The sequence below is a fragment of the Mustelus asterias genome, chromosome 1, assembly GCF_964213995.1.
Source record: "Mustelus asterias chromosome 1, sMusAst1.hap1.1, whole genome shotgun sequence".
In the NCBI taxonomy this organism is placed as follows: Eukaryota; Metazoa; Chordata; class Chondrichthyes; order Carcharhiniformes; family Triakidae; genus Mustelus; species Mustelus asterias.
The window spans coordinates 4,551,987-4,576,924 of record NC_135801.1 but is presented as its reverse complement, the minus strand read 5'-3'; the positions used below and the strand labels follow the sequence as shown (position 1 = coordinate 4,576,924).

The 24,938-nt window shown below is 47.3% G+C and overlaps 1 protein-coding gene across 1 annotated transcript in view; it reads left to right on the top strand.

Moving 5' to 3' along the window:
• Nucleotides 1-22,780, top strand: part of LOC144486960 (putative E3 ubiquitin-protein ligase HERC4) — a 70,603-nt gene extending 47,823 nt beyond the window's left edge. The window contains exons 15-24 of the mRNA XM_078205017.1: nt 391-477; nt 2,235-2,327; nt 2,429-3,892; nt 6,173-6,313; nt 7,637-7,803; nt 8,975-9,041; nt 14,348-14,433; nt 16,879-17,062; nt 19,241-19,340; nt 21,677-22,780. Of these exons, the coding sequence (XP_078061143.1) occupies nt 391-477; nt 2,235-2,327; nt 2,429-3,892; nt 6,173-6,313; nt 7,637-7,803; nt 8,975-9,041; nt 14,348-14,433; nt 16,879-17,062; nt 19,241-19,340; nt 21,677-21,891 (2,604 nt within the window). The 3' untranslated portion in view covers nt 21,892-22,780. The remainder of the gene's footprint in view (nt 1-390; nt 478-2,234; nt 2,328-2,428; nt 3,893-6,172; nt 6,314-7,636; nt 7,804-8,974; nt 9,042-14,347; nt 14,434-16,878; nt 17,063-19,240; nt 19,341-21,676) is intronic.
• The last annotated feature ends 2,158 nt before the right edge of the window (nt 22,781-24,938 follow it).

The following is a 24,938-nucleotide window of genomic DNA, read 5'->3' as shown; positions in this document are numbered from 1 at the left end:
TAGAATTTTATAAGTTTCTATGAGATCCCCTTTCACTCTTCTAAACTCCAGTGAATATAATCCTAACCGACTTAGTTTCTCCTCATATTACAGACCTGCCATCCCAGGAATCAGCCTGGTAAACCTTCGCTGCGCTCCCTCTATAGCAAGGACATCCTTCCTCAGATAAGGAACCAAAACTGCACACAATACTCCAGGTGTGGCCTCACCAACGCCCTATACAATTGCAGCAAAACATCCCTATCCCTGTACTCAAATCCTCTCGCTATGAAGGCCAACATACTATTTAACTTCTTTACTGCCTGCTGTACCTGCGCGCTTAATTTCAGCAAATGTAAACAGCTTGTGATTTTGTGGAAAAATTATACTTTTGATCAATTCTGTCCACAGGTGGCTTCCTCTGCAAGTTTTCAAATCCCGGAGAACAGTTTCTACATAGCTGCAGCAGAGGTCTTTGGTGATACCCTTATCTCCTGCGTGAGTTCAGTAAATTAATGAACAATATTTTGTCAGACGCCATCACAGCTCATCTTTCACCTCAACTCCCGCCGTCTCCCCCATAATTCCCATCATCTACCAAAAACCTATCAAGCTCCGAGTGGAAAATACTCAATGACTGGGCGGCCACACCTCTCGGGGGTAGAGAATTCCAAAAATGCACAACCTTCTGAGTAAAGAAATTTCTCCTCATCTCAGTCCAACATGACTGAACCCTTCTTCCTGAGACCTGCCTCACTGACTCCCTCCGCCAGGGCAAAGCATCTTCTCAGCGTCTTGTCGGGACCTTTAGGAATTCGATCACCTGTCATTCTTCTAAACTCTGGGAAATATATCTGTGCTTGCAGGTTCTTTAATGGCACACAGTTTGACCTGTTTTGGAGAGACCTTAGAACATGTTCCAATGATGCACACCCCCCACCCCCTCTCCCCGGCCAACGCCAGGATGAAGCTCCTGAAATCCTGAGAAATCTGCAGGAGATGTCTCTTTGGCTAGACACCTTCTCGCCCCAACCTTGCCCATGGTATTTTACAAAGTCAAGCAGCCTTTTCTCTCAGTTGCCCACGGTGAACCTACGCTGACTGTGTCTGTGACATCCATTGGTTTGTAGGGAAGCCCCTCCACCCCGTTCATTGTAGTCCCTCATACACCCTATTGCTAAGCTTTGGGACTCTGCACAACCAAGCCTCTTTATGTATGTCTGGCTGAGAGCCCAGGCATCCATTCCTCTTGTTGAAACAGCTGCACCCAGTGGAAACATTGCTTGATGCGGCATGGTAGCACAGTGGTTAGCACTGCTGCTTCGCAGCTCCAGGGACCTGGGTTTGATTCCCGGCTTGGGTCACTGTCTGTGTGGAGTTTGCACATTCTCCTCGTGTCTGCATGGGTTTCCTCCGGGTGCTCCGGTTTCCTCCCACAGTCCAAAGATGTGCGGGTTAGGTTGATTGGCCATGCTAAAATTGCCCTTTAGTGTCTTGAGATGCGTGGGTTAGAGGGATTAGCGGGTAAACGTGTAGGGATAAGGGGGTAGGGCCTGGGTGGGATTGTGGTCGGTGCAGAGTTGATGGGCCAAATGGCCTCCTTCTGCACTATAGGGTTTTTATGATTCTATGATTGACAATCCTAGTCTCTGATCGTCTCTGTGGTCACTTTCGCAATGTTTATTTCCACAAGGCTAAATTGGTCTCCAGGGCTTGTGGTTTCTGTTTTTGATACTTTTAGAGGGTCCATTTGATTTATACTTTTATTGCCCTGAAGAAGGCCTCGTGTCTGTCTAACAATCTGTTCAAATCTTGAAGGATCATGAAACACTTAGTAATGTTAAATCCAGTCAGACGAGACCAGAACGAGAGATATAACATTCATTCAGTCAGTACTTTAACCTACGATCAAGACCAGATAATGCAAATAGTTTTGGATAATCCATGATAATTTCCTGCACCGCTGATTTTAGATATTAACTGCTAAATGTGTACAGTTCTCTGCAAAGTGTTAAGATGAATGATTTGGCACAAGATTAAATGTAATTAATGCTCAGAATCTGTTAAAAGGATAAAGAAAAAATCACCCTAACAATGGGCACCAATTCATGTGGCATATATCCTGTCTATGCATTATCCTCTTCCTTTGTGTTCAAGGAAAGATTACAGATATAATTTTAAAGATAATTAATCCAGGATTAATGGATATTCATGATCAAACATGAATCTGACTTGTTAACATCATGTTTTTGCAGAAAGCACTTTTACAATTAATTCCCTATCCCTGCATCTTCAATATGGAAACCAAACTTAAGATTTTCAAGATATTGTCCCACCTGCAAATTCGAGTAAGTATCATCGCCATTGTTCTGGTTTAGGGAATATTAATAGTCATTTTAGTGGGTTGGTTTGTAAAACATGTTTTTTGATATTGCCTGATTTCTTCCAGAAAGGAGAAATCGTTGATGAATTAATTACTTTTGGCAATAATGGAATCATTGGTGATCCTATGGAGGATGCTCATTTACCTTCTCTGGAAATTCATCCTGCTACTGAAACTGCTGATGGGAACACTAATGCCTGTAATGATGATACTGATATCTCTACTGGAATCACTGATGCTTCGATTGGGAATATTTATGCATCTAATTGCAATGTTGATATGTCTGCTGGAGTCACTCATACTGGGAGTATTGATACCCCCACTGGGAACACAGATACCCCCACTGGGAACACAGATACCCCCACTGGGAACACAGATAATCCCACTGGGAACACAGATAATCCCACTGGGAACACAGATACCCCCACTGGGAACACAGATACTCCCACTGGGAACACAGATAATCCCACTGGGAACGCAGATAATCCCACTGGCAACACAGACACTACTACTGGGAACACAGACACTCCCATTGGGAACACAGACACCCCCACTGGGAACACAGATACTCCCACTGGGAACACAGATAATCCCACTGGGAACACAATTACCCCCACTGGGAACACAGATAATCCCACTGGGAACACAATTACCCCCACTGGGAACACAGATAATCCCACTGGGAACACAGACACTACTACTGGGAACACAGACACCCCCACTGGGAACACAGATACTCCCACTGGGAACACAGATAATCCCACTGGGAACGCAGATAATCCCACTGGCAACACAGACACTACTACTGGGAACACAGACACTCCCATTGGGAACACAGACACCCCCACTGGGAACACAGATACTCCCACTGGGAACACAGACACTCCCATTGGGGACACAGACACTCCCACTGGGAACACAGACACTCCCACTGGGAACACAGATGCCCTCACGAGGAACATTTATATCTCTGCTGGGATAACTGACGCCTCTACTGGAAGCACAGATGCCTTAACTGAGAATATTGATCCTGGGAACATTGGTATCGCTGCTCAGAATGTTGATATCTCCAATGAGAACACTGATGACTTCACTGGGATCAATAGGACCTCTACGGGGAACCTCGTTGCCCCTAATGGAAACAGTGATGCCTCTACCAGGGACAATGTCAACCTTGATGAGATTTCTACTGAAGGTTTTTGTCATTATGGTGATGCTCGCGATGAAAATTGTTGCACTTCAAATGAAGATTATTATAATTTTGATGAAGATGATGAAGATTATTACGATTCTGATGAAGATTATTACAATTCTGATGAAGATTGTTACAATTCTCTTGTTGATTATTTTGATCCTCATGAAGAGACCATTTTTGACCATTTTTTTAATCCTGATGTGATGGCATTATTTGAAATTTTAGCTTCCTTTCAGCCCAAATGCCATCTATTTGTCGACAGAACAGAGATCCTTCAAAACACATTGACACAATTAAGAAGTTGTAACGATAGACAACTTCGTGGTTCATTTAAGGTAGGATTACATGTTTAAGAAAAGGCATTCTCATGGCGGTTTGTGGGATCTCTCTGTGCTTACTTTTGGTTTCTCTGTTTCCCTACAATGTAGTCATGATAGGGCGGCACGGTAGCACAGTGGTTAGCACTGCTGCTTCACAGCTCCAGGGTCCCGGGTTCGATTCCCGGCTCGGGTCACTGTCTGTGTGGAGTTTGCACATTCTCCTCATGTCTGCGTGGGTTTCCTCCGGGTGCTCCGGTTTCCTCCCACAGTCCAAAGATGTGCGGGTTAGGTTGATTGGCCAGGTTAAAAAATTGCCCCTTAGAGTCCTGGGATGTGTAGGTTAGAGGGATTAGCGGGTAAAATATGTGGGGGTAGGGCCTGGGTGGGCTTGTGGTCGGTGCGGGCTCGATGGGCTGAGTGGCCTCCTTCTGCACTGTAGGGTTTCTATGATTTCTATGATTTCGATGTGGAGATGCCGGCGTTGGACTGGGGTAAACACAGTAAGAAGTTTAAGAACACCAGGTTAAAGTCCAACAGGATTATTTGGTAGCAAATGCCGTTTGGTAGCAAATTTGCTACCAAATAAACCTGTTGGACTTTAACCTGGTGTTGTTCAAACTCTTACTGTCCCTACAATGTAACAGGGACAACAATTCAAAAGTAGTTTGCAGAGCTTTCCTGAGGAAGTGATAAGACATAAATAACTAGTTAATTTCTTTCTCTCTCTATGTGCTGGTTAGGTGCATTGGCCGTGCTAAATTCTCCCTCAGTGTACCCGAACAGGCGCCCGAGTGTGGCGACTAGGGGATTTTCACAGTAACTTCATTGCAGTGTTAATGTAAGCCCTACTTGTGACACTAATAAATAAATTTTACTTTTACTTTATTTGTTGAATATAAAAAATAAGAGCTGTTAGTAACAAGGTGACCTCACAAACACAGTGAACAATGGCGGGACTGGAAGGCAAACCAGCCCCCACCACCTGAAAACACACTGTTTGGCGGGGCGGGGGGGGGGGGGGGGGGCGGCGGGAGGTTTGTAAAATCCCACCTTTGTTGTCCTCTCCAGTATACACAGTTTTAACCACTCGTACCCTCCACCCTACTGTGGACTTTTTCCCTTTGTTCACCATCCCACCCTCTCCCCCACACCCCATGGCCACCACACACACATGCACACACACACATGCACACACACACACCCACACATGCGCACACACACATGCACACACACACACACATACACACACACACATGCCCACACACACACACACACATGCGCACACACACGCACACACACACACACATGCGCACACACACGCACACACACACATGCGCACACACACGCCCACACATGCACACACACACACATGCGCACACACATGCGCACACACACATGCGCACACACACGCCCACACATGCACACACATGCGCACACACACGCACACACACACACACATGCGCACACACACGCACACACACACACACACACATGCGCACACACACATGCACACACACACACATGCACACACACACATGCACACACACACGCCCACACATGCGCACACACACACATGCACACACACACATGCACACACACACATGCACACACTCTTTTTCTGACTCTGTACTTGTTAATTCTGGCCAGAATTCTCTGGCTGTTCACGCCATTCTCCGGCCCCGCTGCAGTGAATGGAGATCTGGCTGAGTGCCAAATTCTCCGTCCTCTCTGGCAGCGATGGTGGGACATGAACGGCCGGAGAATTCCATCCTCTGTTTCTTTCCCATGGACGCTGTGTAGCCCATAGAACATTTCTAGCATTTTCTGTTTATGTTATTTAGAATTTTGTTTGTTTGAAGTGTCAGTCTTTGTCAGCTCCATGCCATATCTATCACATTAACAGCCTGTCTTAAATATCCTCCTCAATGTGACATTCCAGTGAGGTGCGATTATTTCACAATCATTCACTGCTGAACCCATATTCGTGCCTTTGTTACCTCCAGACTTGAATATTTCATCAGAATCCTGACCTGTCCCTCATCCTCCCCCCTCTGTAACCCTGAACCCAACCAAGTCTCTGCTCCTATTACCTCACTCACCAAACCACGTTTGCCAGTTCCCCCGTGTGTTCATGAACGGTCTGGGCTCCTGGCCTGGCAATGCCTCAATTCTAAAATCCTCGTCCTTTTCTTCAAATCACTCAAAAGCCTAAAGAGAAAAAATAGGAAGGTGCAAGGGTGAAGACAGTAAGATTGCAGATTCTTACTTCTGGTCTGTTTGTTACAATTATTCCAGGTCTGTTTTAAGGATGAATCCGCTTTTGATTATGGTGGAGTGTCGCAGGAATTCTTCTCCGTCATTACCGAGAAACTGTGCACTCAACCGAAGACATTGAAGATCTACGAGGAATCCAGGCTCGTTTGGTTTCCAGAATGGGTATGTGAATTGTAAAGTTATATTTCCAAGTCAAGATAGTGTGTATCGCACTCTGGCACTGCAGTATAGCTTTAGTCTGCATTTTGTGTTCATATTTCCAGGGTGGGACTTGAGTAGACAGCATTCTGGGGCAGAATGAATCATAGGGTTGGATTTTGCAGTCGTCCATTCTGCCGGGTGTTAGATGCTGGCAATTCTGTGGTGAGTAACTCACCTCCTGACTCCCCGAAGCCAGTCCACAGGGCACAAGTCAGGAGTGTGATGGGATACTCCCCACTTGCCTGGATGAGTGCGGCTCCAACAACACTCAAGAAGATCAACACCATCCAGGACAAAGCAGCCCATTTGATTGGCACCCCATCCACCACCTTCAACATCCACTCCCTCCACCACCGATGCACAGTGGCAGCCGTGTGTACCATCTACAAGATGCACTGCCGCAATTCACCAAGGCTCCTTTGACAGCACCTTCCAAACCAGAGTCCTCTACCTAGAAGGTTAAGGGCAGCAGACACCGGGAACGCCACCACCTGGAGGTTCCCCTCCAAGCCACTCACCATCCTGACTTGGAAATGTATCACCGTTCCTTCTTTGTCACTGGGTCAAAACCCTGAAACTCCCTCGCTAACAGCACTGTGAATGTACCTACACCACAGGGACTGCAGCGGTTCAAGACGGGCGGCTCACCACCACCTTCTCGAGGTCAGCTGGGGGTGGGAGCTAAATGCTGGGCCGAACTAGTAAAGCTCACATCCTGTGAAAGCATTAAAAAAAAAAGATGGTAGAAATGCGGAACTCACTCCAGTGAAAAACAGTAGAAGCTAGCTGAATTAGCCATTTAAAACCAGAGATTTTTACATGGGGCCCAGGTGAGTGGATGGAACTAAGTTACAGATCAGATATTGAACCAGATGCTCACCTTATCATAGAATCCCGACAGTGCAGAAGGAGGCCATTCGGCCCATCAAGTCTGCACCGACAACAATCCCACCCAGGCCCCATCCCCATTACGCACGTATTTACCCCACTAATCCCCCTGACACTAAGGGGTAATTTAGTATGGCCGATCCACCCAACCCGCACATCTTTGGACTGTGGGAGGAAACCGGAGCACCCGGAGGAAACCCACGCAGACACGGGGAGAACCTGCAAACTCCACGCGGACAGTGACCAGAGGCTGGAATTGAACCCGGGTCCCTGGCGCTGTGAGGCAGCAGTGCTCACCCACTGTGCCACCCTATATTCTTGGTTAATTCAGTAATACCAAATTGCGTTCAAACTTTACACAGCAGTAGTTATGGTATCAGTTTTACCTCTACACAGAACCCAGAAATCGATGATATATTTCGCCTGATGGGGATTCTCTGCTGGCTTGCTGTATTCCATGGCTTTGTCGCTGACTTTCACTTCCCCTTGGCCCTTTACAAGAAGCTGCTGAATGTTAAACCAACTCTGGATGACCTAAAGGATCTCTCACCAACATTAGGACGGTGAGTCAGGTCAAACATTTTATTAACTTCTGTAAAAGTTGTACAGTGTTTAATCCTTAATGGACCCTGTAGTTTGTCGTCACACGAGTTTTCACCAACATGGCTGCTTGGATTCATTGGCAATGTCCAAGTTATACCATCCAAACTCTGATTGACAAGTTGAATCTGAGTTCAAGGTCCAGTATAGTCCTGAATGTGTAATACATTTCCACATTGGATTTTATACCTGCTGCTCTGTATTCTAGTTAGAAAATCTTCAACACAGTTCATTAACTACCACAGCTGGGTTAGCTGAGTGCCTAAGACAAAAGCAACATAAAGCGGATAGATACTAGGGGGTGATTCTCCCAAAAAAATTCTAAGTGCCAAATTCCCGTAAAAACTGGAGTAACTCCCGCTGGTTTTTTTTTAAGCGGGATTTTCAAAATGAATCTCCCACACTCTGTGCACTGCGGAGCGCCCTAGTGGGATTCGCGCTGCAAATCTGTGGATGGGGCCTATGTTCTTACTGCGGAGAAAAGATATTTTGAAATTAAAATTGCATTTGTTCATCTCTTTAAGTTTAAAAAAGGAACAACTTGTGTTTATATAGCAACTTTCAAATGGTAAATATATCACAAGCGCACTATCAAAACTCTGCAACACAAGGACATATTGGGACTGGTGACCCAAAGCTTTTAACATTTTTAGGTTTTAAAGAGAGGTGGTGCGGTGACACAGTGGTTAGCACTGCTGCCTCATAGCGCCAGGGTTCAATTCCGGCCTTGGGTGACGGTCTGTGTGGAGTTTGCACGTTCTCCCCATGTCTGTGTGGGTTTCCTCCGGGTGCTCCAGTTGCCTCCCACAGTCCAAAGGTTAGGTGGCTTGGCCATGCTAAATTGCCCCTTAGTGTCAGGGGGACTAGCTATGGTAAATGCATGGGGTTGTGGGGATAGGGCCTGGGTGGGATTGTGGTCGGTGCAGACTTGATGGGCCAAATGGCCTCTTTCTGTACTGTAGGATTCTGGGTTTTGTGGGAGAATGAGGAATTCCAGAGCTTAATTTCAAGGTAGTAAAAAGCAGGGACACAAGACAGAATGATTAAAATGAAAAATACACGAAAGGCTAGTTTGCTTCCTTTGGTAACAGTTCAAAGAGCTATTGTTCATTAACTTTCCTATTTTTGCTGTAGAAATTTGCAGGAGCTTCTCAATTATGAAGATGATGATATCGAAGACATATTCTGCTTTAATTTCACAGTAGGTCCCTCTTGCTTTCTTTCATCTTTCTCTGATTTTCTTCCTCTCCTCTGTGTGGTTACGAATTCACTAAGGTAAGATCGCACAAACTCGAAATAATCTTCACTGACATAAAGTGTTATTTCTGGAACGCCAGCAGTTGAAGGATAATACTGGAGCCAATATTTACTCAATCTTCCATTTATTTAGGGTGGCACAGTGGTGCTGTCTCACACGCCAGGGACCCAGGTTCAATCCCAGCCTTGGGCCACTGTCTGTGTGAAGTTTTCACATTCTCCCCGTGTCTGCGTGGGTTTCCTCCGGGTGCTCTGGTTTCCTCAAACACTCCAAAGTTGTGCAGGTTAGGTAGATTGGCCATGCTAAATTGCCCCTTAGTGTCCCGGGATGTCTAGGTTATAGGGATTAACGAGGTAAATGTGTGGGGTTGTGGAGATAGGGCCTGGGGTGGGATTATTGTTGTGCAGACTCGATGGGCCAAATGGCCTCCTTCTGCATTGTAGGGTTTAGAACATAGAACATAGAACAGTACAGCACAGAACAGGCCCTTCGGCCCACGATGTTGTGCCGAGCTTTATCTGAAACCAAGATCAAGCTATCCCACTCCCTATCATCCTGGTGTGCTCCATGTGCCTATCCAATAACCACTTCAATGTTCCTAAAGTGTCTGACTCCACTATCACTGCAGGCAGTCCATACCACACCCCAACCACTCTCTGCGTAAAGAACCTACCTCTGATATCCTTCCTATATCTCCCACCATGAACCCTATAGTTATGCCCCCTTGTAATGGCTCCATCCACCCGAGGAAATAGTCTTTGAACGTTCACTCTATCTATCCCCTTCATCATTTTATAAACCTCTATTAAGTCTCCCCTCAGCCTCCTCCGCTCCAGAGAGAACAGCCCTAGCTCCCTCAACCTTTCCTCATAAGACCTACCCTCCAAACCAGGCAGCATCCTGGTGAATCTCCTCTGCACTCTTTCCAGCGCTTCCACATCCTCCTTATAGTGAGGTGACCAGAACTGCACACAATATTCCAAATGTGGTCTCACCAAGGTCCTGTACAGTTGCAGCATAACTCCACGGCTCTTAAACTCCAACCCCCTGTTAATAAAAGCTAACACACTATAGGCCTTCTTCACAGATCTATCCACTTGAGTGGCAACCTTTAGAGATCTGTGGATATAGACCCCAAGATCTCTCTGTTCCTCCACAGTCTTCAGAACCCTACCTTTGACCCTGTAATCCACATTTAAATTAGTCCTACCAAAATGAATCACCTCACATTTATCAGGGTTAAACTCCATTTGCCATTTTTCAGCCCAGCTTTGCATCCTATCTATGTCTCTTTGCAGCCTACAACAGCCCTCCACCTCATCCACTACTCCACCAATCTTGGTGTCATCAGCAAATTTACTGATCCACCCTTCAGCCCCCTCCTCTAAGTCATTAATAAAAATCACAAAGAGCAGAGGACCAAGCACTGATCCCTGTGGCACTCCGCTAGCAACCTGCCTCCAGTCCGAGAATTTTCCATCCACCACCACCCTCTGTCTTCGATCAGACAGCCAGTTACCTATCCAATCGGCCAACTTTCCCTCTATCCCACACCTCCTCCCTTCCATCAGAAGCCGGTTTCTATGATTCTATGAATTCCCCGAGACTCTGGGACATACTCGAAGTGTTGGTGAATCTGCTGGGGATGATTGATGTCAATGGCATTATCCCGTTGCTAACTTGGACCATTGGGATTAGGCAATGACCCTGTGGCTGTTTGATCCGCTTGACTCCATTTCAGAGTGAGCGGTTGAATTTATTAAGCAAAATTCTGCGGATGCTGGAATCTGAAACCAACAGAGACCTTTGGAAAAACTCAGCAGGTCTGGCAGCATCTGTAGGGAGAGAAACAGAGTTAATAGCCGGAATTTTACCGCCACGCGCACGGCTCGCAGAGTGGAATTCTCCATTGGCCTCGGGCGGGATTTTACGAGCTTCATCCAAACGAAGTCGTAAAATCACGGCCAATGTTTCGAGTCCAATTGGCTCTTCATCAGAACTGAGAGAGAGGGAAAGAAGCTGTTAGATTCTCTTGTGTCGCTGGAAGAGATTGCAACGAAAGTATAACAAACCTAAGAGCAAGAGACAGATGACCAGGTGTGGAGTGGGGGTGGGGGGTGGTGGAAGGGGTTTTATACACCATACATTTTTGAGGCAAAAATGTATGGTGTATTAAAAAAAAGGGTTTAGATGGAAGAGAAAGCTCACAGGCCAAAGTTGATGAACTCAGTGTTGAGTCCCGAGGGTTGTACAGTGCCCAATCGGAAGATGAGGTGTTGCTCGTCCAGTTTGCGTTGGCCTCCACTGGAGCATTGCAGCAGGGCAAGGGCAGACATGCGGCCATATTGAATTTATTACCTGGTGCATTGGCAAGCCCATGGTTCATCTTTCAATAGCTGTTACTTTGGGTTCCGACAGCAGAAGTCCTATATTTATATAATGCCTTCACTGAGGTTTAAAAACAATCCCTGCTGCTTCAATGCAGTGATTAATGAACATTAACATTAATCAGACATGGAGTCATCAAGACTGGTGACCAAAAGCTTAACTGAAGTGGGAGGTAAGCAGCATCCTAAAGGATGAGAGGAGAGTTAATGATGGAGCAGGAGAGGTCCAGGGAGGGAACTTATTACCCGGGAGGGTGAAGGCACAGCCACCAACGGTGGAGCAATGCAGGATACATAAGAGGGACAGAGGTGGTGACGGGTTGATGGGATTGGAGGAGATTACGGATGTCAGGAGAACTGGGACGCATGGACGGAATTGAAAACTGGGAAATTGGAACCTTGCCACAGCAATGTAGAGGGTGTGGTACCAAGCTGCCCAGACATTAGGACATTTCTATTTTTTGATGGGGGGTGTGAACATTGTGGGAAAGGTCAACATTTATTACTCATCCCTTTTCCTGCCCTTAAACTGAGTGGCTGACTAAACCATTCCAGAGGGCAGTTAACCGACCACTTCAGATCCCACCGAGCAAGTTTTAAACGTGAACTGGGGGTGGGGTGGGGGGGAGATGGTGGGGGTGGGGGGGAGAGTGGATCTAATTGGGTTGCTACTTCAAACAGCCAGTACTGGCAATGATGGGCCAAATGGCCTCCTGTCCTGTATAATTCTATATCAGAGGCAAAATGAATGACTGTGAAAGTGACTGGATTTGCTGCAAAAACCCCACTGAGTCAGTGACATCTTTCAGAGATAGCACCCTCCCACTACAATCCCTTGTGACCCATGCCTGGCTTTGAAGTGGGCGTCACTCGGATGGTACGGTCACTGGGATGGCCTAGAAACGGGGCCCAGATCCAGCAAACAAAGAATAGTTTAGAAATTAACCAATTAACTGCCTAATTTGTAATTCATGCTCTCATTTTATAGCAGCTTTTCCTTTCCCGTTAGATCAAACCCAGGTGTAAAGGAGAGAAAGCACTTTGGAAAAATTCATTAGAAGATAGACCTATCTATCAATGATATTTTTCAATCTGATGGAAGTATTTGACAATCAAAGTCCATTCTTCCATTGTACCATCCGCACTTTTAGTTAAAAGATCAATGGTTTTGGCAAGGGATCGGAATTAACCACAGTTGTGTCAGAACAAATTGGGAGCAGGGCTCTATTGGGACCACAGGAAAGTTAGAGTGCAGAAAGAGGCCATTCAGCCCATCGTGTCTGTGCCACCTACGAAAGAGAGAAAAAATACCAACCACTCGTTTTAACCCCACGTTCCAGAACCTGGTCCATAGCCTTGCACTTTAGATGCAGACATTTCTGACGCGTCCATTCATAAAACTAGGAGTGATATTATTGTCTGACCATTAACCACTGATTCCACCATCCCGCGGAGAGTTGGGTTGCCAACTCTGGTTGTGTGTATTCCTGGAAGTTTCATCAAATAATCCCTCCCCTCCACCTGCCCTGCCCCACCACACATTCCTGCCATTGGGCATCTAACCTGCCCATCTTTAGGACACTCCTCCTCCCTCCCTAATGTGGAATTGACTCAAGTGTTTGACAGGTTCCTGACCCTTAGACCCATCAGCCACCTTCCTGACCTCCAATATTTTTGTAACTCAACAAAGGAAAGGAAATGAAAATACCGGACAATTTATGATTTTCCTCTCTGGGATCTTTTTCTCAGAGCAGTGCTCTGGAGATCAATCCCAAGATTCCAGGCCAATCCTGGAGGGTTGGCAGTCCTAGTAGGAAGGAACGCCAGGTGGAGCATGTGATGGAGAGTCAGTGCTATACTCCACTCGCCCAGTGGAATCGTCTCCTGGCCTGGAGCATGGGAATGTGAAGTTTCCTCTTCAAGTCATTTGGAGGGTTGGCAGTCCTAGTGGGGTGGCACGGTGGCACAGTGGTTAGCACTGCTGTCTCACAGCACCAGGGAACCTGGTTCAATTCCCGGCCTAGGGTCACTGTCTGTGTGGAGTCTGCACATTCTCCCCGTGTCTGCGTGGGTTTCCTCCGGGTGCTCCGATTTCCTTCCACACTCCAAAAATTTGCGGGTTAGGTTGATTGGCCGTACTAAATTGTCCCCAGTGTCAGGGGATTAGCAGGATAAATATGTGGGGTTACAAGGATAGGGCCCAGATGGGATTATAGTCGGTGCAGACTCATTGGGCCGAATGGCCTCCTTCTGCACTGTAGGGATTCTGTGTATTGAATTCCTCTTTATTCCACTGAGAGAGTTGACCAATGTAAAGTAAATGGGGTTGGCATTAAATTTAGTCTGAAGCATAAAGTAGTCACACAAAAACACCAAGTCAAAGTAATGCCGAATAAATTCATAAGCTGTAGGGGCAGAATTAGGCCATTCGGCCCATCGAGTTCGCTCTGCCATTCGATCATGGCTGATATGCTCCTCATCTCAATTTTCCTGCCTTCTCCCCATAGCCTTTTAACCCATTACCAATTAAAAATCTGCCTAACCCCTCCTTAAATGTACTCACTGTCCCAGCATCCACCGCACTCTGGGGTAACGAATTCCACAGATTCACAACCCTCCTCAACTCTGTTTTAAATTTGCTGCCCCTTATCCTCAGACTATGACTTCTCGTCCTAGAATGCCCCACCAGTGGAAGCATCCAACGTGATGATACCTGTGCTAAAACTGGTGCCCGAGGGTCTGATACAAATGTATCGAGCACTCAAGTGATAAAATTTCCTCTGGACCTGTTTCCTGTCTTTTGTAACAAAGTACATGTTGTCAGCGATACTCCAATTGGTTTCCTCCTGTCGTCTCTTTCAGGTTGGGAGGGAAATGATTGATGGTACAATCACAGAGCATGAGCTAATTCCAGATGGTAAAAACATTCCTGTAAACAGGCAGAACAGGTAAGACCTCCCCTTTTTATTTATTCGTTTATGGGATGTGGGCGTCGCTGGCTGGGCCAGCTTTTGTTGCCCATCCCTGAGGGCATTTAAGAGTCAACCGCATTGCTGTGGGTCTGGAGTCACATGTAGGCCAGACCAGGTAAGGACGGCAGATTTCCTTCCCGACAGGACATTAGGCGTTTGATTTCAGTGTCTTCAATGCTGCTATCTGAAGGTTACAAGTTCGAGCCTGATGAGGGAGGCCAGACGTCCGGCTTTAGGCCGGACAGTCCGGCTTTTGAGCACTCTGCCCTCCGTCCGGCGCCACCTCGAGCCGGACGTTAATTTGTCCTCCTTTCTTGGGTCTGACTAAAAAAGGGCAGGCGCTCGGCTCTTTCCGGAGGATTTCCGAAGTCAGCTTCGTTCCGTGGAGTGCCCGAAGGCCGGTGACGCAACCTCCGCGCCTCCGAAGATGACGCAATGCTCGGTCGGAACGCAGCGCCCTCGGCTCATTCCGATCGGTGGGCCGAAGACGAGTCGGGAGTGCTCGGGTGGGTGGTGACGTTCTCGGCTGTGCGGAGGCGTTTGCCGAAGCTGACGCAATGGGCGAGTGTCCCAGCGCTCGGTTGTTTCCGGAGGGATCCGAAGATGAGTCGGGGGGAGCTCGGATGGTGACGCGATGACATTCTGGTCTGAGCCGGCACGTTGCCGAAGATGACGCAGTGAGGCGGGGGGTGGATGGAATCGGTCGGAGCGGCTCTCCCACAGATCTTCGGCTATTTCCGGCGGCTGGCCAAAGCTGACTCGGGGAGGGGCGGGGAGAGGCTGCCGAGGATGACGCAATGGTGCGCTCGGCGGTTTCCAGACGGTTTCCGATGATGACGTGACGCGGGGAGGCTGGCTGAGCGGATGTTGTTGTTGTTGGCGGGCGGCTGGGGCCTGTGTGTGTGAGTGTCCAATGTCCTTTCTGGAAATTTGGAAATGGCCGCCCTAAGCCCGATTGCTTTATGTGTTGACCGCGTGGCCTAATGGATAAGGCGTCTGACTTCAGTGATCATGGGGGTGATGGTATCACAAGATTGCAGGTTCAAGTCCTGTCGTGGCCACTTTATAGGGGCGTCACGGTGACACAGCGGTTAGCACTGCTGCCTCACAGCGTCAGGGACCCAGTTTCGTTTCCCGGCTTGGGTCACTGTCTGTGTGGAGTTTGCACGTTCTCCCCATGTCTGCGTGGGTTTCCTCTGGGTGCTTTGGTTTCCTCCCACAATCCAGAGATGTGCAGGTTAAGTGGATTGGCCGTGCTAAATTCCTCCTTAGTGTCAGGGGACCCGCTAGAGTAAATGGAGATAGGGCCTGGATGGGGTTGTGTTCGGTGCCGACTCAATGGGCCGAATGGCCTCTTTCTGCACTGTAGGGATTCTATGATTCTAGTGAACCAGATGGGTTTTTATGACAATCAACAAAGATTTCATGGTCAAAGCTAAATGGCATAGAAAGTGGGAGATATTTATACTGCAGGGTGAGGGAATAAAAGATGAGTCGTAGCCACAGAAACCAGGGGAAAGGCTGCTAATGGCAGTCCATAGAGAGAATAGAAGGTGTGAATGACCAAACAGCAGAGAAGTTGGAATCAGAGGGTAAACTGTGACAGATGAAGATGTGGAGGGAAGGGGGGAGCTGGGTGGGAGAGAGGTAAAATTGAGAAAAAAGGGGAGGAAAGGGGGGAAAAGGTAAGAAAAGAGGGGACAAAATAGGGGGGAAAGGTGGGGGGGGGGGGTGGGAGGGAAGAAAAATAAAGAAAAGAAAGGTAGAGAACAGTTCCAGCATTTTCTCTTTTGGTTTCAGATTCCAGCATCCGCAGTCATTTGCTTTTATCCAAATAAAACTCAAAGATAGTCAAACAAATCCACGCTTCCTGGTTTCTGGACCATAACCCCACCCCTAGGCTCCTAAACCCCACCCAGAATAAAATACACATACAGCATTGGCCACAAACACAGCCAATCTTAAACTCCATTTATTTGTGTCACAAGTAGGCTTACATTCACACTGCAATGAAGTTACTGTGAAAATCCCCTAGTCGCCACACTCCGGCGCCTGTTCGGGTAACACTGAGGGAGAATTTAGCACGGCCAATTGCACCAAACCAGCACATCTTTTGGACAGTGGGAGGAAACCGGAGCACCCGGAGGAAACCCACGTAGACACGGGGAGAACGTGCAGACTCCACACAGACAGTGACCCAAGCCGGGAATCGAACCTGGGTCCCTGGCGCTGTGAGACAGCAGTGCTAACCACTGTGCCACCATTAAATTGTTAGTGTAATTCTGAGCACACTCGGGATTATGCAGCAAGTGCTGCCCAATGGCAGATTCATATCTAGCGTTAGGTATTATGTTCCGGGTTTAGCAAGCATTTAGGATTATCTATTTTAATCAATGCCCTGTTTGCATTTCTCTGTTTCAGGAAGCAGTTTGTTGATTGCTATGTGGATTACATATTTAATACTTCAGTGGAGAAACATTTTAAAGCATTTTCCGATGGATTTCGATTGGCTTTCCCACTGCCAGTTGTTGATTTATTTCTTCCCGTTGAGCTAATGGCTCTGATCCATGGAGAATCCAAATACGACTGGCAACTACTTGCGGAAGTGAGCCATTATCTTTACCTTCCTGGGGTCTCGTGTATTTAAGTGTTGTTATCACTGCTTGTCAAACAAGCAACCAAGGGCTTGATTAGAACTCTCTGGAGACCAACCATTGCATTGTTGTAAAGGCCTCAGAATGGGGTTAGTGGATTTGACATTGACAGTGTTGCTCTTGCCTGTTTCAAAGGGATCTTACACTGGTGACTACTGCCTCTGCCTGGTCACCCGTACCCACACTTATCAGGGAAAGGCCAAAATCTCTCTGTCCCACCACAAACTCTACTCCCTCGCCACCGACTCCATCCCACTCCCTCGCGACTGGGTGAGGCTGAACCAGACTGTTTACTATCTTGGTGTCACATTTGACCCCTAGACAAGCTTCCGACCTCATAACTGACCTATTACTAACACCACCTGCACCATATTGCCCTGCTCAGCACCTGTCTAATTTCCCATTAGCTGCTAAACCCTCACCCTTGCTCCTGTTACCCCCCACAAGACACGACTATTGCAAATGGTCACTGGTCCAGCCTCCAACATTTTACCCCCTCTAGTGTCTGCTGCCCGTGTCCTAACTCACACCAAGCCCCATTGACCCATCACCCCATGCTCACTGACCAACACTGGCCCCCAGGGTGACTTTAAAACTCTCATCCTTGCTTTCAGGAAAGTGCGTTCATAACACGGCCAAACAGGTTGAGTGTAAACCTGCAAATCCTTCCAACCACACTGATGGCCGGCAGTAAGAGTGGGGGAGGCCACGGCTTGATGTGGAGTGACACCCCTCAAGTTATAAGCCCCCTGGTGACAGACTAGGGACATGTATAAAGGACTAGAGTATAAAAGCTGGAGTCTGATGATGCAGCTGTATAGAACACTGGTTAGGCCACATTTGGAGTACTGCGTCCAGTTCTGGTCACCGCACTACCAGAAGGACGTGGAGGCATTAGAGAGAGTGCAGAGAAGGTTTACCAGGATGTTGCCTGGTATGGAGGGTCTTAGCTATGAGGAGAGATTGGGTAGAAATCATAGAATCATAGAAACCCTACAGTGCAGAAGGAGGCCATTCGGCCCATCGAGTCTGCACCGACCACAATCCCACCCCACATATTTTACCCACTAATCCCTCTAACCTACGCATCCCAGGACACTAAGGGGCAATTTTTAACCTGGCCAATCAACCTAACCCGCACATCTTTGGACTGTGGGAGGAAACCGGTAAACTGGGGTTGTTCTCCCTGGAAAGACGGAGAATGAGGAGAGATCTAATAGAGGTGTACAAGATTATGAAGGGGTTAGATAGGGTGAACGGTGGGAAGCTTTTTCCCAGATCAGAAGTGACGTTCACGAGGGGTCACGGGCTCAAGGTGAGAGGGGCGAAGTATAACTCAGATATTAGAGGGATGTTTTTTACACAGAGGGTGGTGGGGGCCTGGAATGCGCTGCCAAGTAGGGTGGTGGAGGCAGGCACGCTGACATCGTTTAAGACTTACCTGGATAGTCACATGAGCAGCCTGGGAATGGAGGGATACAAACGATTGGTCTAGTTGGACCAAGGAGCGGCACAGGCTTGGAGGGCCGAAGGGCCTGTTTCCTGTGCTGTACTGTTCTTTGTTCTTTTGTTTGGGAATTACTAGCTATGAAGCAGACGGAAGTCTGCCTTAGTGCACCACTAGGCACAGGAAGAGAATTGGAATTGGAATCCTTGCTTTCAAATCCTCCCATGACCTTCCCCCTCCCTTAATGTTACCTCTTCCAAACCTACAAAAATTTGAGTCCTCAGTACTTCCCGCCCTCCAGTATCCTCTTGACCATCCCATTGACAACCATTCCTCAGCCACCTGCACATTATAGAATTCTAGAATTCCCTCCCTAAATCTCTGCCAATCTCTCTCTCTTTTCCTTTAAGACACTTGTTAAAAACTACCTCCTTGACTCAGCATTTGTTCACCTGGGGTGAGTATCTCCTTACAGAGATCCGTATCAAATCTTTCTCCGATTCTGCTGCTGTGAAGCATCTTGGAATGTTTTGAAGCGTTAAAGGAATTAGTTGTTGTTGGCGACACCTGTAACCATGATTGCTCCTGTGGAATGATGCAGTTTTTCAAACAACTTTTGGAAACTGTTCTGTGCACAGTGATGCTTCCGTTAATACCTGTTTTCATTGGCATTCTCTGACAGGGCACAAAGTACATTGGATACTCAGAGACTGATAAGATCATTGTAAATTTCTGGGAGATGTTCCATGGGTTGACGGAGGAAGAGAAGAAGCGCTTTCTTGGTGAGTGGTTTTGCCGTTACAGAGAGTTACAGAAACTCTGGGAATACCAGGGAAGTGAGAATCAGCCAGGAAACCCAGAAGGGTGGATGTTCCCTGGGAATCGCTGAATTAGACAAGGTATCTCATTTTTTAAAAAACAATTCTCTGTCTCTTGGCCATTGTCAGGCAGATTGAAGGTTGTAACAACTGGAATCAGAGGGGAGAGGGATGGGGTTGATCAGAAGAGAATTGGGAAAAGAGTCGGGATTGGGGTTGGGATTGGGGACAGGGTCAGGATTGGGAAAAGAGTCGGGATTGGGAATGGGGCCAGGAGTGGGAACGGGGTCGAGATTGGGAACGGGGTTGGGATTGGGAATGTGGTCAGGATTGGGAATTGTGTAGGGATTGGGAACGGGATCGGGATTGGGAACAGAGTTGGGATTGGGAACAGGGTTCAGGATTGGGAAGGGGGTTCAGGATTGGGAATGGAGTTGGGATTGGGAACAGGATCCAGGTGTAGGGGAGGTGGATCTAACTCCCTGCAGAATGTTTTCCCTCTTATTATTTATGGCTGCAACATGGGTAAATCAGCTTTCTTCCCTCCCGCTAAAGATTTCCTGTCCCATTCATCAATCCATCGCTCGCCCATTCCAAACTCCCAGTGGCAGGGGGATAATCCGAATTGCCAATGTTCACCTTCCCCACTTCCTTATTCCTGTCTGGCACCCTTGCTTCTGTCAACCTTGGCTCAGTGGCTAATGCTCTTATCTCAGGCTCAGAAAGCTATGGGTTCAAATCCCACTCCACGGACAAAATCCCGTTTGGCATTCCTGATGCAATTAGCTGCTGGAGGTGCTGACTTTCTGACGGGATGTTAAACGCAGGTCCTCCCGCTCAGGTGGATATCAAACATCCCTCAGCCATTATAGTGTAGAAGAGTGGGGAGTGAGGCAAACATTAATTTCTCCATCAACACATCTCTAAAACAAATTACCGAGCCGTTATTGGTGGGATCTTGATGTGCACAAAGTGGCTACTGCATTTCCTACATTAGGAAATGAGGGGCGGCACGGTGGCACAGTGGTTAGCACTGCTGCCTCACAGCACCAGGGACCCAGGTTCAATTCCAGCCTCGGGTCACTGTCTGTGTGGAGTTTGCACGTTCTCCCTGTGTCTGCGTGGGTTTCCTCCGGGTGCTCCGGTTTCCCCTCACAGTCCAAAGATGTGCAGGTTAGGTGGATTGGCCATGCTAAATTGCCCCTTAGTGTCAGGGGGACTAGCTAGGGTAAGTGCATAGGGATAGGGCCTGGGTGGAATTGTGGTCGGTGCAGACCCGATGGGCTGAATGGCCTCCTCCTGCACTGTAGGGTTCTATGATTCTATGATTACAACAGTGACTGCACTGCGAAATGTAAACTTAAAGGGCTTTGGAATATCTTGAAATTCTACATAGAGAATGATCCTGAGTATTTGATTTGATTTATTATTGTCACATGTATTAGTACACAGTGAAAAGTATTGTTTCTTGCACGCTATACAGACAAAGCATACCGTTTATAGAGAAGGAAATGAGAGAGTGCAGAATGTAGTGTTACAGTCATAGCTAGGGTGTAGAGAAAGATCAACTTAATTCAAGGTAAATCCATTCAAAAGTCTGACGGCAGCAGGGAAGAAGCTGTTCTTGAGTCGGTTGGTACGTGACCTCAGACTTTTGTATCTTTTTCCCGACAGAAGAAGGTGGAAGAGAGAATGTCCGGGGTGCGTGGGGTCCTTAATTATGCTGGCTGCTTTGCGGAGGCAACAGGAAGTGTAGACAGAGTCAATGAATAGGAGGCTGGTTTGCGTGATGGATTGGGCTACGTTCATGGCCTTTTGTAGTTCCTTGCGGTCTTGGGCAGAGCAGGAGCCACACCAAGCTGTGATACAACCTGAAAGAATGCTTTCTATGGTGCATCTGTGAAAGTTGGTGAGAGTCCTAGCTGATGTCAAATTTCCTTAGTCTTCTGAGAAAGTAGAGGCGTTGGTGGGGCTTTCTTAACTATAGTGTCGGCATGGGGGCGACCAGAACAGGTTGTTGGTGATCTAGACTCCAAAAAACTTGAAGCTGTCGACCCTTTCTACTTCGTCCCCATTGATGTAGACAGGGGCATGTTCTTCTTTACGTTTCCTGAAGTCGATGACAATCTCCATCATTTGGTTGACATTGAGGGAGAGATTATTGTTGCCGCACCAGTTCACCAGATTCTCTATCTCAGTCCAGTACTCTGTCTTGTCATTGTTTGAGCAAGCCAGTCTTATGGAACGTACTCTGCTGCATTGCGATCATTGATTCATACCTATTTGTTTCTTGTTGCTAGTCTTCCTGACATGTTGTGACAGGGTTCCAGTCGGAGGTATGAGGAGCCTCAGAATTGTCATCCACCGCGACGTACGAGATGAACCTGACTTGTACTTTCCAGCTGCCCACACCTGTAGCAAGACACTGGATCTCCCCGAGTACAGCAGCATGGAAGTCCTGAGAGAAAGGTTCCTTCGGGCAATTGGATGCAGTAGAGTATTTGGCATTCAGTAACGACGGATCTCGGAAAGCATCCTGACACTTTAGCTCTAATGCCCAATATTGTCTTTGTTGACAATCGATATTAAAGAACTGAATCTCGCTGGGTTTCACTTGGTTGCTCACCCCTTTCTTTCCGAGCACAACCTCTCATTATCATACACACCCATTTGGAAGTCAATCTCGTGCAAAGATTGACCCATTATTTGTGGACCAAAAAGTCATATATTTTCATGTATCTCATGTAAAAGTTGACCTTAGTTTTTCAGGGATCACAGAATAATATCTTCCCCGCTCCCCTTCCCACTCCTCCCAGGATCCCTTCCCACCCTCACTGAGAAATTGCAGTTGGGAGGAGAGACTGATCCTTGCTGGGAATCTGCTTGTTTTCTGGGAGCTCCTTGAATTTATGCTCTGCCAACATCGCCATTGCGGGAGGCATTGCCACAACTGACCAATCTGTTGTTCTCATCCTGTCACACGGGGTCTCAGAACTAAACAGCGTGCAACCTGTTCGAATGTGGCAAAGTGGACATCGCCAAGGTACACCCACCCTGTGCCAAGGTACGCCCACCTGTGCCAGGGTACACCCATCCGTGTCTTAGCAACAAACTAGAGACAGCAGGCCAATCATTGGACTATTCTAGATTGCCACTCTATGGACAGAATGCAGTGTGGGCCCAATTCAAGGGAATCCCTGGAAAATATTGCTCTTGTACAAGTCAACCCTTAAGTTGCTGCCTGGAACATTGGTCCCAAACATTTCTCTTTTTCATGGACATATACAGGTGTTTTATTTTTAGTTAACTGGCTGCATATTCATATTTTGGGTGTTGTACTCACAGTTGACAATGTGTGAGTCAGTGGTGATAAGGACAATGACTATCATAAAGCTTCAATCTTTAGTCACTTTCACGTGTGTCTTTTTATTCTGCTGTGGATTCTGGTGGCGTTAAGTTTATAAAATGTTCCATGTGTCGGGTAGAATGACAGGAGGTGTTCAATGTTTCAGCTCCTGCAGCCGAGGGAGTTTTCACCGGCCACTCGAGGTGGGATTAGAGGGTTTGGGGTAAATTTGAAGTTAAGTTTATTTATTAGTGTCACAAGTAGATTTACATTAACACTGCAATGAAGTTACTGTGAAAATCCCCTAGTCGCTACACTCTGGCACCTGTTCGGGTACACTGAGGGAGAATTTAGCACGGCCAGTGCACCTAACCAGCAGTCTTTTGGACTGTGGGAGGCAACCGGAGCACCCGGAGGAAACCCACGCAGACACGGGGAGAACGTGCAAACTCCACACGGACAGTGAACCAAGCCGGGAATTGAACCCGGGTCCCTGGCGCTGTGAGGCAGCAGTGCTGACCACTGTGCCACCCACAAGGAAATGTGAGTGGACAGACACCCCAACAGGTTTGAGCATCCTCTCGCTTTTCCCAGGACATGATGCACGTGGGGATGGCAACCTGGCCATCTGCGGTGGGGAGCCAATTTCAGTATTATAGAGGCGATTATCGGGCATTTCCAGAAAGCCGAGGAGTTTTACCATCAGCACATGGGACGTCCACTGAGTCTCCAACTCATTTCCTCATAAGAGATAGTAGCAGAGTGGATGGTTGATGCACAGTGAGATTTGCGTGCAGTAGTAATTTTAAAAGTCAAAGTTGACGATCCTCAAGACTTCCACAGGAAAATACTTGCAATCTTTAGCTTGTCAGGTGCCAGATAATACTGGTCACAAAGAATTCGCTACCCATCCTATCAGCCATAATGTGGAGATGCCGGCGTTGGACTGGGGTGGACACAGTAAGAAGTCTCACAACACCAGGTTAAAGTCCAACAGGTTTATTTGGAATCACGAGCTTTCGAAGCACTACTCCTTCCTCAGGTGAGTCCTATCAGCGGTTAGGGTTGCCAACTCTCCTGGATTACCCTGGAGCCACTACTGATCAAAGACTAATCCCCAGGATACAGCAAAACAAGGAGAAACATCATCACAGGGACAAAAAAAAAACTTTTTAAAATCTTTGATTTTGTTTGTTTATTCATTCTAAAAAATATGTGGAATGGGAGAAAAAAAAGGCTGATTGACCGTAAATGATTGTTCAATTGGTTAATGAAAAGTCCATTCACTATCCAATCAGCAAAGGAGAGGTGGGTCACTGCAATAATGGGTATGTCAGCTAACCAATGGTGGGAGTGTGTGGCGGGGAGGGATAGGGAGAAGGTCATGTTTTGACCCATGTTTTTAGCATTGTGGGTGTAGTAGACCCATCATAGGGACTATGTGGGCTCAAGAAGGTGGCTCTTATTATCTTCTCATGGGCAATTAAGGATAGGCACCAAATGTTGGCTTTACCAATGATATCTACGTCCCATGAAAGAGTAACAAAACTGCCCTATTACATCGAGTTAGTTGTTTAAAAAGTTTTTGTTTATTAGTGTCACAAGTAGGCTTACATTAACACTGCAATGAAGTTACTGTGAAAATCCCCTAGTCGCTACACTCCGGTGCCTGTTCGGGTACACTGAGGGAGAATTTAGCACGGCCAATGCACCTAACCAGCACATCTTTGGACTGTGGGAGGAAACAGCCCTGTTTGCTGTTTATGAGCAGATCTCCCACTCACCTGACGAAGGAGCAGCGCTCTGAAAGCTACCAAATAAACCTGTTGGACTTTAACCTGGTGTTGTTAGACTCCTTACGGAGGAAACCTACGCAGACATGGGGAGAACGTGCAAACTCCACACAGGCAGTGACCTAAGCCGGGAATCGAACCCAGGTCCCTGGCGCTGTGAGGCAGCAGTACTAATCGCTGTGCTGCCCTCTAGATTAGTAACACTAATTGTATTGGATATCTGATCTGGCCCTGGGATTTACTGAGTTCAATCCGTATCAAGCCCCATCTCCTCGCTCAGCCATAGAATCCCCACAGTGCAAAAAGAGGCCATTCAACCCATCAAGTCTGCACCGAATCTCCGAAAGAGTATCCCACCCCAGCCCTCCCCTCCGCCCTATCCCTGTAACTCCGTGCATTTACCATGGCCAATCCACCTAACCT